General features: G+C 38.0%; 1 protein-coding gene across 3 annotated transcripts in view; it reads left to right on the top strand.

Moving 5' to 3' along the window:
- Positions 1-13,725, top strand: part of LOC117664922 (zona pellucida-binding protein 1-like) — a 68,009-nt gene that overhangs the window by 6,288 nt on the left and 47,996 nt on the right. For 2 of the 3 annotated variants that reach the window (XM_060691779.2, XM_087894037.1), the window contains exons 2-3: positions 4,464-4,640; positions 8,133-8,258. The exons of the other annotated variant lie outside the window; for it this stretch is intronic. In XM_060691779.2, the coding sequence (XP_060547762.2) occupies positions 4,484-4,640; positions 8,133-8,258 (283 nt within the window). In that variant the 5' untranslated portion in view covers positions 4,464-4,483. The remainder of the gene's footprint in view (positions 1-4,463; positions 4,641-8,132; positions 8,259-13,725) is intronic. 3 annotated transcript variants of the gene reach the window in all.

Genomic DNA, 13,725 nt, shown 5'->3' with positions numbered 1-13,725 from the left:
CGTTGCCGACAAGGTTAGCCGTCACTGGTATAGGACAGCGGTCACCAATTGGTGGTCCATGGACCACTTGTGGTCCGCAAGAAAATTTTGGTGGTCCGCAGAAAAATTATTTGCATTTTTTATATTGCACTAAATCAGGGGTCTTCAAACTATGGCCCCTGGGCTGATACGTGCAATAAACATTTGCATTGCTGTGGAGAATCTCCCCCTTTGGGGTCTTTTTGTGTGACTCGGAGTGGGGCAGAAATTCCAACTTTGAGTCTGCTTCAGCCTCCTGGTGTGGGGCTTTGGGCAAAGGCTGAAGGGAAGTGCCGCTGGTGGAGAAGAGCCGGAGGTCTTTGTTCCAGTGGCACTGCATCATGGCCTGGAATTGGCTGACCATCTCAGTCCCCTGAGCCTACAGGCACCAGTACATGGCCTTGCACTCCCGCAGGTCTTCCCTCTGCTTGGAAAGCCTATGCTCCTAGTCCTCAGTTATGTGCTTCTGCTAAGCCTCTTTCTCGGCCAGATCCAATTTGAACTGAACTATTTTGCCAACTCTTTCTTATGGTGGCTGCTTAGCGCCAATAACTGCTTCCTGTTGGGGCACTAAGGAGCCTGGGCAGGCAGGCGAGTAGGGGCTGGGAAAGGAGGGGCGAGTAGAGGCCGGTGAGGTGCCCCTCAACGTGAGTAACATCGAGTTGACTACACCCACCCAATCACATGACCACCTAGCCACACCCACCCAGCCAGTCATTAGGCAGATCATATTAGTGGTCCATGGGATTTAAAATTATGAATTTAGTAGTCCCTGAGGTCCAAAAGGTTGGTGATCCCTGGTATAGGATATCCTGCTCAAGCAGAAGGTTGGACTAGAAGACCTCCAAGGTCCCTTCCAACTCTGTTATTCTTTGTTCTATATTCTATCTGAGAGAAACAATATGAAGAATTTATACTTTATGTGAGGTCTAAAAGAAGGAACACACCAGAGGCCAACTTTTTGCCCAGTTTGGAGAACCGGCTAATCCCATCTTTGGCTGGACCCGCCCCTTCCAGGAGTCCCCCTGTGGTCTGTTTTGGCTTCCAGGTTGGTGTAGGAGGCCTTCCAGGCCCAAAATGGGGCATGGGGGCATCGTGTGGCCCCCTGCAGCCCGTTTTGACTTCCAGGTTGGTGCAGGAGACCTTCCAAGCCCAAAACAGGCCCTCCCAGCCACACTTTTGGCTTCCAGGGTGTTGCAGGAGGCCTTCCAGGACCAAAACCCCTGCTCTAGGGTGAGTTGGGAATGGGAATTTTGCTTTATGATTGCTCATAAGTAGGTACAAACCAGTAAAAGTGGGATGGGAAAATCCCTATCTGTAGATCATCATTTTTCAGTCTTGGCAAATTTAAGATGGACGAACTCCATGCTGTCTCTGGAATTCTGGGAATTGAAGTCCATGCACCTTAAAGTTGCCAAAGTTGAGAAGCATGGGTCTACACTAGAGCTCAGGATTTTCCATTCCTGTTTTATTTAGAGTTTGGTGCAATTAAATAAATCAGTTGTGGTTTTGTTAACAAATAGTGATTAAAGTGATATGAACCATTACTGGACTTTTTGTGAGAAACTGAAATTAAAAGTTGATCTGGGCTTTGATTAAATAAGGCAATGATGGCTAACTTTTTTCTCTTCTTGTGCCAACCCCACGCATGCGTGCATGACCCCTCCGCCTCTCGTGCATGTACACGTGACTCCCCACACGCCCCCAGCCCCCATGCACATGCGCGCAAGGGGTGGGATTAAAACATTTTAGCAACTTGCACCACGTGGGGATAGATTTCAAATGATGCAGAAATATTGCGAAGGACAAGTGCTAATTCAGCAACCCTAAACTAGGCAAATACCAACACAACACAGAATGGAAGGGGTATTTCCATTTAATCAGAGGATTTATATGTGTTGATTAATGCAATAACGGAAGTTGTGATGTCATCCTAAAAGCTGAGAATATGCATATGTATATGCACATACGTGTACTACTGGAAATAAAACTCCGAGAGTACACATCTCCTTGCACCCCAGCCCCTGCATATCCTGAAAATCACCTGGCTGGCAGGAGGCACATGGACTCAGAGAGGGCTCACACGTACCATATGTTCACCATCACGGAAATAGGGGATAATGGAAATAATGTGGACAAATGTTAATCTTAGAGTGAGAGTTTGATATATTTTTTTACACACACACACACATATATATATATAAAAAGCAAAAAAAGTTGGAAATCATTCTTTTTCAGTTTTCTGAAAATTGAAAAAGTTTTCAGAAAACTTTTCTGAAAGTTTTTCAGAAAAACTTTTTTTGGTTTTTCTTTTTTTCCTCTTTCTTTCTTACACTTTCACTCTTTTTCTTTCCTGAGCCTTTTCTTTTTTCAAATAAGTTTTTTATTTGTTTATTCCCTAGCTTTGTATTATTGTTTTTTTATGTATGAAGGATCAAATATTCAGCCATTACAATTCTACATTCCTTACTTACAAAAATCATATCAAAATTTAGAATGAAATCCACTGGGAGCCATCTCATATAACGTAGTTATAAACCAAAAAGTGTTTCTCGATAGAGAAAGCTTAGGGTTGAACTGTCGGTTTCTTGATGCTCTCTGAGCTTGATGGTTTTCTTGCAGATGTTTCATTACCAAACTACCAAACTAGGTAACATCATCAGTACTAGAAGAGTGGAGTTTGCTCTTATGTTCATATACTAGTGACTTACCCTGTCAGTGTTGATCAATTACTTCACAAAAAGTGTTTTGATTGGTGCCGGGTCTCTACAGCCTCAGGCAGAGAAAGGCTATTCTGCACCTCTCCCTCAAATGTTCTTTAAAATACAGTTTCCCAGCATTCCTTTAGGAACCTCCAACATGCAAACTGTGGTTACTCATCCTAAAGTGTATCCTCAAGTTTACCTGAAGCTTCAAATTTTGCTGTTTGCTGGGGAGACGTGTAGCTTAAAGTCAATCTACATTTAATGTACATCTGACTTTGGGGATATTTCTTCATAACGAAACAAAAGTGTATTTTCTGTTCAGTTCTCACTCCTTGCTCGCTGGCTCTGGATGTCACAAAGCAAAGGCCACATTTTGTAATTAACCCACGTGCCCCATTGTGGGAATGGTGTGATCTCAGTTGTCGGCAAACCGTGCTGGGTAAACAACGTCAGCACAAAGTCCTAATCTCATCAAAGACAGGATGTCTGGCAGAGACCCTATATCAAGATATGCAAGGCATGGGGACCCAGCACGTAAGCATTGTTTGTCACAGGAAAGGACATGAGGGGAACACGAGGGATCCATATGGAATTCACGAGCTTTCTTTAGCCAATCAGTATCAGTAAACATTGATTAATGTTTTGCCATGATAGTTGTAAAATGACAATAAAAGGGAGCCTTTTGAATGGGGTCAGGGTGCCTTGATCAAGGTGCCTTCCACCCGAGGGGCCTTCCCGTGAACCATCTTCCTGCCTACGCGTCTTTCTTCATCGAAACAAAACCCCATTTTAACTGGCACAGTGCTATAGGAGGCTGAGTGCTGTCCCACCCCTGCCCACGCCCACTCTGGCCATATCCACCCAACTGGTCATTACAGCAGAGAACTAGTTGTTAAATTATTTGAATCCCACCACTGGAACAAACTTTCTTAGTGGAGCTCACTATGCTTTAGTTTTATCCTTTCTTCATGAGACTTGTGCTTGCAGAACAATAGCCATGTTGTCTTTCCTCCTTCCTCCTCCTGTTTGATTGGCAGTTGGTTTATGCCGACGATTTATACTGTACTGTAGGAAATGACCAGGCTGAGCCCAAAGAATGGGCCAAATGCTTCATCAGGCTCGAGTCCTTTCACACCCAGAAGGGATCTAAGTCCAGCGCACTTGGAGTAACACGGACTCTCCTCTACTGCCAATTTGCTTTGACCATTAGTAATTCAGATACTTACAGAGAGCGTGCAATAAAAGTTTATATTCATTTGAACTTCCTGGATTTCCAGATTTCCTTGGCATTTGACAAGTATACCGTCATTCAATATTTCAGACATTCATGCCTTTTCTTGAACTCCTTCACTCATTTTCTTCTTATTGTATTCCAATAAGAATACAATAATTTTCTTCATACCAAAAGATAGCAGCATTTTTATCCTCAGTGAGTTGTTTGTTTCCTTTAAGTTGCCTTTTATTTCTTAGTGTTTAGCGGAAAGAGAAGTAAAATTATATTTGTTAGTTTTGTTCATTTTCTAGACATTAGTTGATGGAAATATAACTAAGAAAATATGTCTTTGACTGGCCAAAGTGAGCATATTATTTCAGAAGTCTACAATGTTTTGTTAGATAAGTTATGTACAGTTAGACTAATAATGTGTATGCGGATGGCCTAATTATTTTAATCAAAATCATAATATGCTTTGTAGAATTGTGTTTTGATTTATTTTCTCTCTTTGTTACTTCTTATTGCAGAAGTTGGAAGTCCATGTTTTATGAATAAAATGTGCCACTTAAGGAAAAAAGCTATATATTTGAAGAGAGATATTAAAAGCATATCACAAACAAAAACAACTCTATACAAATCTATTATTTCTGCCACAGGAACTCAGCAAACTTCTATTCAAATAGTTGGAACAGAAGAAAAAATTGGTAACATGGGTTTTTTTCATTTGTTGATTTTAGACAGCTGTTTAAAAGCTGTCTTTTTATTGCTCTTATGACGGGGGTTCATAAAACCATTGAAGGCCAAACCATGAATTTATCCAGTCAAATGTTGGATTTGTTTTTCTCTGCTACAAAATAGATGTAAGAAATTATCAGGCTAAGCCTGAGGGAGGGGGTCTAATGCATCATCAGTCTTCAATCCCTTCGCAGCCATAAGAGATTTAAGTCCAGCCCACCTTAAATTCCATCAACTACCAATTTGCTTTGACCATTAGTAGTTCAGATTTTTGTAAAGAGCATATGCTTGAACAAAACCTATATATTCATTTGAACTGCCTGAATGTCTGATTTCCTGCTCTTGACAGTAGACAATTGTCACAATATGGTGAGAAATCGCAACCTCTTTATACTGTTCAGTGCAAAGAGGTATGCTCTTGGGGCTACTAAAAAAATCAAGAGCCCCTCCATTCATAAGGTAGCATAGCTTTTATACACTTTTAGAAAACAATGGCACATGATCATTAGCAAGTAGTAGGCAATAAGCAACAGAGTATTCATGCCTCTGCTAGAAGATGGTCCTCCCAGAAGGTGGGTTCATTACTAAAACGTTACTCACCCATCAGTCCCTAACTGATAAGGCTGATAATTAAGTATGCAAATTTCTCTACTTAATTTATCTGCAACAGGAAAGGGATGTTAGGGCATTTCGCCTAATCTGTTTACAATAGGAAACGGGGCCAGCCTTGTTTCTACTGCTGCCCTTCTTCAGGATGGTACATGTTCCCTTCATTAGGTTATCACATAGCTTAGCAGTAATTTTAGGGCAAGGATCTCAGGCCTAAGAATGAGAGACGCCGAAGACAGAAACATGAAAGTTTTTCAACAAAATGGGATTTCTCTGGATAAAAGTAGCTCTCCGTCATAAACTAGTAATCCACTGAATTAGGAATCTTAAATTGCACCTAATTTAACATTAAACATTTCCAATGAAGAACTTCTAGCACGGTCACTGAAAACATTAGGCATCTTTTCCACTTCTTATGGTTGGAGTAGATAGCAGATAAAGGTTATTGTAAATTTCCTAGTTCCTATTTGTGATTTGCAGCCTCCCCAAAACTATCCTAAGGTTAGTGGAGCTGAAATGTTCAGTTGCTTGAAGAGAAAATGGGTAAACTTTAAAATAGCTGCCATAAGCTTTTCAAAGTTATGCAAAGAGTACCTATTCAGTCCACTGATCTAGTGATTATTGGCATTTTCTCTGCTGCTTATATGTAGATCATAAAACTAGCCACCAGTGTTGTTCCCCCTCCCCAAACCAAGAAAAGTGGTGCACACTTACCTTAATAGATTTTCTGTGCTAAGAAAAAAATAATATGCTTGAGGAAGTCCATTGATATGCAACAAAAGAAACTATTTGGAATGGTAAGAAGAGAACATTTTTAACATAGGTGCACGTTATTTGAGTTAACCCAAGCATGACTTTTTTACGTTGGATATCTATAGTATTGTTTAATTATTACACCTACGCTGAGAGGAGCCAATGTCCTTGTCCTTAAATGATAAATGAAACTCCACATAGATTATATACACCTACAGTGATTGTCAGTTAACAACCACTCATTCAGCAACTCTATAAAGTTACTATGACATCCCTACAGCCCTATAATCATCATCACAATCATGATTGATGACCTTTCCTCCTGGCTTCTCACAAGCAGTCAGTGGGTCAGAAGTTGCAGTCACGTGACATCCTTGCTTAAAGACCTGTCCCCTATTACTGTTGCTTCACAATAGTAACTGGGGACTGCCAGAACTGCCATCACTAAACAGCACACTAAGGAGAACTAACTCTACAACAAATATATTATGTCTTCTTAGTGATGGCAGCTATGTGACATCACACTTTATAGTGATATCACTTAGCAATGATAATTCTGGTCCCATTTACAGCAAACACTGTGAAGCGATATATAAGTCTAGGTGCTATTACTATTAAATGAGGAATACCTCTATAACAAATATATTATGTCTTCAATCATTTTAACTTTGTATGAGGATATAAGTAGGCCCTAATTTTTAGTTTTGTCTTTATTTTTCACAACTTCTCCTTTTTGTAATCTTACAAATCTTATACAAAAAGTAGATGTATATGCTTACAAATGTTCTTGGGAAAAACAAGAACTTTCTATCTAGCTGCCTGCATAATTTCCCTCAGGCATCTGGCAGGCAGGCAGACTGACAAAACATTAAAGCTGTAAGAGAAGAAATAATCACAGTCACTGCCATGGCAGCTCATTCTACTACACCCAAGAAAGTGGCATTTGTTTCTGCTGAACTTGTCAAACATTGAAGGTGTACATTTTTCCTCATGGTTAGGAATAAAAAATGGCTGAATTTCTTTTAGAGTCTCTTGATCCTTCAGAATTAAGATATCCCAGGATGATACATAATGACAAGTCCAAGTTACTGGGTAAGCTCCATGGTTAAACAAATCCACATCCATGTCCCTGATGCAATTAATTTACAATTACATTAATTCCTTGAGGGAGAAGTACGATGAAAATAAAGCAGGCTTACACATTTCATCTTTGTAGGGGATATTAATTATCAGGGCTCACTATAAATAGATATTTATTGCTTTATTAAATAATAATAATAATACTTATCAATAATTATTGAATATTTGCTCAAAGTAAATGTTTTATCATCACACATTAACTACAGAGTTTCTCTGAAGAAGAAAATGTCAAATTTAAAACTTTACAGAAGGTCCATTTTCCTTTTTTTATTGCTCTGAATTGGCCATGTGGTTTTTTTCCTGTTCTTCTCTTTCTGGTTTATTATATGAGAAAAATACATGAGGCCATTTTTCTCAGAATTTATAATTTTTCTCTCTAGTTTAGAGCACTAAGCCCCTAGACCCATTTTTATAGCAGCCAGAGTAGTGGTTCCATATTTAATTGAAGATTATCTTCTTTCTTCCAATTTCTAATTTCAGAATTATCCTATTCTCATATTCTAAGCCTAGTTTCTCAAGTGTAATTTTTTGCATACTTAAAAAAACCTTTCAGTGGAAAATATGCATTTGATTGAGAAAACAAATTCAGAAAAATATTGTGTTCTCTACTTCCTTCTCTAATCATAGAAAGTAATCAAATGCCTATGCATTTAATACATAGATCATTCATGGAAAGAAAAATTCTAAATTTTAAACCTCTAAATTCTAAACCTCAGTTCCATGCAACAAAAATGTATTAATATTTTTTCAGTAATTTATTTTAATGGAAAAAACAAAACTTTTTTTGTTTTTGTAAGCTAACATATTATATATAATATCATATATATAATATAATAATATTCACCAAACCATTCTTTTTTATTTACCATACAGAAATAAGCCTTTATGAAATATTATTAGCATTATTTTTGTTAAATTGTATATAATCTTGTATCTCATGTGATTTTTTCCTACTTTAGTTCCAATATATGTTGTTATTGATTCCAAAAAAATAATTCTAAACTGCTTAACTGAAAAACTATTAATGCAAAGAATCATTGATCCAAAATATCAATGGACTGGTCCCAGAGGACGAATAACTAAAGGTAATTATTGGTTTATTTGTAAACAAAATCAGAAATGTTGCTCTTAATATAATTTATTTGTGTCGGGGTAAGGAACCAGATCTTTTGGGGCAATTCCAATTCCAACATCTTAATATTGTGCCATTAAAATTGGCAGCAGAGCATTGGTTTTTGGTGAATTTTCTCCTTTTGGGGAATAAAAGAAGGGGGAGAACGGACTGGCGCCCCAGCTCCGATTCTTACTCCCTGCAGCCCTTGCTGATATAGGCTCTCACCGATAAGAAAAAACTACACAAAAATAAATAAAAACCTCACGCCAAACACCTAAATTGGACAAAGTTAAACACGAAGAGAGAAAAACACATCAGCCTTTAGTCACTGAGTGAAAAGACTGGTGCATTATGGGAGGAAGGGGCGTGGCCACAGGACGAAGAGAGATATAGTTGAAATTTCACCCAGTCAAAAGGAACTGATGATGAAGAAACCCAGCTATGGACAGCAGGAGCAGTACTCTGGAAAAAAGTATCTTCTCCACTTTCAGAATATAATTGCATTACTGACAAAAGCTCTGTAATTCTTGCAGGTGAATAAGTAGAACTTCTTGACATAAAATGATTGCTTGCCCCTGCTATAAAGTAATCCATACTGAATCAGGTGGTTGCTTGTATATAGCACTGTGGCAAATCAAATTATGTGAGGTATGCCTTTTTTGCAGATATGATAGGCTTATATAATTTTATGAAATCTTCAAAAAAATTGTTATTATATCACTGTTTCCATAATACTGGTTCTGCTGCATGTTTCTTTAAAAGTAGTACTGTGCTAGGCCCGTAATGGAGAACCTATGGCACGCGTGCCAGAGGTGGCACACAGAGCTCTCTGTGGGCACGTGTGCTGTCGCCAGCTGCTCTTCCAGGTTTTGTCACGCACATGCGTGCTGGACAGCTGCTTTCTTTCTGGTTCTGGTTCCATCGTGCGCATGTTTACATGAAACTAACCCACAAAATTGCTGTATCTGGTAACTGCCATACCCCAGCCTAGCACAGTGATGGCTAACCTTTTTGGCACCGAGAGCCGGAACCTGGAAGAGAGCAGCTGGCTGGCGCACATGTGTGCAACGGAACCCGGAAGAGGAGCTGGCTGACGCACACATGTGCGTCAGCCAACTGCTCTTTTCTGGTTTCTGGCACTCGGTGCTGAAAAGATTAGACATCACTGTGCTAGGCTGGGGTGTGGCAATTACCAATACAGCAGTTTTGTGGGTTAGTTTCATGCAAGCAAAATGAATTCAGCAAAAACCAAATTTTTGCTAATATTGATGAAAGCATGTTGAAGAATGATTTATTATTAAATTGTTTTTATTGTTTATTATTTGTAAATTAAATTGTTTCTTTTGCAATTTGCATTTTTGAAGTAAGTAAAAAGACTTATAAATTTATGATAAAGAAGCTTTGGAGAAAAGAAGTAATTTAATAGAATTATTTTGCACCAGAATTGGAACCATTTTATTTTATGAATTTGTCTGCTAATTTTGATCTAGGTGTCATGTATTTGTTGATTTTTTTTCCCAGTTAGTGCATAGAACTTCCAGACAGAATTCCAATCCCACTAGAAATCATAATACCCTATCCTCAAGAAGATTATATCACAATTAGTGTCTTGAGTGTGTACTCTTTCCTTATTTCTTTCCTTATACAATAATACAGATGTCATTCCCCAAATATTTTCCTGCCATTAGATAGTCTATGTTGTTAGTGGTGACAATTCCAGTTCACTTACCCACCCACCTCCCATGTTCCTGCCACTGTGGTATTCTGCTAGTAATACAGTGAGCCCAAATGCAGTGTATCTGGCACACTACTAAAAATAAATTGACAAGCAACAGAAAAATACCACCTGGTTTAACATATAAACTCAGGGAATATAATTTTGAATAGTATTGTTAGATTAGTAGATAGGTAACATATTGAATAAATAGCAAATACTAATATTTAATTTTTGTTCTGAACAAAACTTAAAAGTGAAGAAAAGCTTGTGTGGTAATGATGACCCAATATATGAACATAAAAGAAAACCGATACACTCGAATTGAACACAATAAGGAACAGCTTTCATAAAAAATGAGCCTACGCATGTAGCTAAAGAGCAAGATCTATGCAAACATGTCACTTTTAAAGAAAACAACAACCAAGTCCCTACTATCTATCCTAGCCCACTCCAATGAAGCCCCTCTGGAACTGAACAATTGCTTTCAGAGCATCCATCTGGAAGAAAATATACAGACATTCACAAAGGAGCATTCATTCATAGTTCCTAAAAAAGAGCACAACCCAGCATTCCTGTGAGAGGAAGAAAAGTATTCCAGACTTCCGTAGGGGGTGGGGGAAAGCAAACATTGGTGATAGGAAATTCAATTCTTAGGGGAACAGAAACTAGACTCTACAGACCGGGCAGTCAATCTAGGGAGGTATATTGTCTCCCTGGAGTAACAATCAAAGATGTAACTAAGTACCTTACTAATATAATCAACCCCATGGATTATTACCTGTCTTCTCTTACACGTGGGAACAAAGACACAACAATGAATCTGAAAACAATAACATGAGATTACGAACAGCTAGGGAAGAAAGTTAAAGAAGTAAGAGCACAAGTGATGTTTTTATCTATACGTCCAACAAAAGGCCAACATCCAATGAGGGAGCAAAGGATTTTAGAAACAAACCACTGGCTTAAAAACTGGTGTTGTCAACAGAATTTCAGCTTCCTAAATCATGGTCTGCATTACCTACAGGAAGGGCTATTGGCAAGGGATGGACTGCACCTCACAAGAACTGGAAAGAATAAATTCAGGAAAAAATAGCTCATCTTTTGAGAAAACTTTAAATTAAAATTGTGTGGGAGGGAGGGGCAATCTTCATGACCTTTATAACCTAATTCCAAGCAAAAACCACTAGATAACCAATCACATAAGGAGAAAGGAAGTAAAGAGAAAAAGGAAATAAAAAAGAAAAACATAATGAAGTAGAGAATGATGGAAATAATGAAAATCCCAGTTACAAAGTGAGAGATATAAGAAACATACCCAAGACCCCTTAAGGACTCAAATGCCTATACACTAATGCTCAAAATTTAGGGAACAAACTATTCAAAAGAAACTAAAAAGAAAGCAGAGTTGCATATTATATAAAAGATCACTATATCTCTACGGAAATACAGAAAACCAGGATGAAAACCTCCCAGAATCCATATGGGTCAATATAAAATGACATTGCTATTACAAGCCACGCAACCAAGGAGAAGAAATAATTGAAAACTTTGTTAATCAATTAATAAATGTATGTAGGAAACATACCATAGTAGTAATGGGAGACTAACCTTGATGTCAACTGGGAGATAAACTTTGCAGTGGGGGATCGAACAGATTCCTAACCAACTTAGCTGACAACTTTGTCATCCAAACGGTAGAGAAGGGAACTAGAGGAAAAACTGTACTGAACGTAAATCTTACTAATAGAGAAGTGATAGAGGGAGTTGAAATTGCTGGAACATTGGGTGAGAGTGACCATATCATACTGGAATTTAATATAATCCAATCAGTGTTTTAAAATTTAAAAGAGTTGATTTTAACAAACTCAGAGAAAGCCTAAGCAAAAGTTCATGAAGGGGGAAACAACTCAAGAAGCGAGGGGAAACTTTGAAAAATAATAAAATAAAAGCTCAGTCCAGCACAATACCATTGAAAAAGGAAAAACTAGAAATCCAAGAGAAACCACCATGGTTGCAAAAGATCTGTGTGATGAACTGAAAGACAAAAAGGATAAGTACAAAAAATGGAAAGAGGGACACATAACTAAGGCAGAATATCAACAGCTACCCCAAATCTGCAAAAATGAAATCAGGAAAGCAAAAACTCATAATGAACTAAGACTAGCAACAAAAGTCAAAGATAATTTTAAAAAAGTTTCTTTCAACATATAAATAACAAGAAAAACGTCAAGGAAACAGTCGGTTCACTAAAGAGAGAAGATGGCAAGGAAGTAACAGACAATAGAGAGAAAGGAGAGCTGCTTAACCTATTTGCATCAATCTTCACGCAAAAAGAAACACTAACCCAACCTTCCAAAAAATAACTATCAAAGACAAACTAGAAATAAAAATTAAAATAAGCAAGAAAATGGTAAGAGAACACCTGTCTAACCGTGTTATTGTATTATGTCTTTTTAAAATGTTGGAGCTACCAGAGGATTGGAAAAGAGCTAATGTGGTTTTTCAAAAAAGGAAGAAGAAGAAAAAACAGATCTAGGAAACTGGAGACTAATCAGCCTAACATCAGTACCTGGAAAATACTGAGGGGGGGGGATAATAAAAAAACAGATCTGTAAACATCTACAAACAAATAAAGTTATAACTAGTAGCCAGCATGGGTTTCTTAAAAACAGATAATGCCAAACTAATCTTATTTCATTCTTTAACAATGTGACTAAATTAGTAGATGTGAAATGTTGTGGACATAGTATATTTAGACTTCAGCAAGGCATTTGACAAAGTAGACCCAATCTACTTCTTGGTAAGCTAGAAAAATGTGGGATAGACAGCATCACCACCAGATGGATTTCTAACTGGCTGACAAACTGTACTAATGAGTACTCCTTAATGGTACTATATCTACAATATATGGAGGGAAATAAGCAGTGGGGTACTGTAAGTTTCGGTCTTAGGCTCGGTACTCTTCAATATTTTCATAAAATGAGGGAATATAAAGTGAATTTAGTGTCAAATTTGCAGATGACACTAAGCTGACAGGAATAGCCAACACCCCAGAAGACAAGTTCAGGATCCAAAAAAGTCCTGGCAGACTTGAATAATGGACCCTATTCAACAAAATGAAATTTAATGTGGAGAAAAGCAAGGTTTTACAGCTAGACAGGAAAAACCAAAGGTACAAGTACAGATTAGATGAAACCTGGCTCAAAAACAGTAACTGTGAGAGGGACCTTGTCCTAGTGGACGATCACTTAAATATGAGTCAGCAGTGTGCGGCAGCAGCCAAAAAAGCTAATATTATCCTTGATTGTATAAACAAAGGCATAGAATCAAAATCGCACAAAGCATTAGTGCCACTTTATAAATCCTTAGCATGACCACACCCGGAATACTGCATCCAGTTTTGGTCACCACATTAGAAAAAAGATGTTGAGACTTTGGAAAAAGTGACAAGAAGAGCAACTAAGATGATTAAAGGCCTGGAAACTAAAACATATGAAGAACATATGTAGGGTTTGGGTTTGGCTAGTCTAGAGAAAAAAACTAGGAGAGGACATGATAACAGTATTCCACTATTTGAGAAGCTGCCACAAAGAGGAGGGGGTCAATTTATTTTCCAAAGCACCAGAGGGCAGGACAAGAAACAATGGATAGAAACTAATCAAGGAGAGAATCAACCTGGAATTAAGGAGAAACTTCCTAACAGGAAGGACAATTAAATATC

The sequence above is a fragment of the Pantherophis guttatus genome, chromosome 4 (genome assembly GCF_059756535.1).
Source record: "Pantherophis guttatus breed Tessera chromosome 4, ASM5975653v1, whole genome shotgun sequence".
Lineage (NCBI taxonomy): Eukaryota > Metazoa > Chordata > Lepidosauria > Squamata > Colubridae > Pantherophis > Pantherophis guttatus.
Note: the sequence above shows the minus strand (reverse complement) of the source record. Positions and strands in the feature narration are given on the sequence as shown.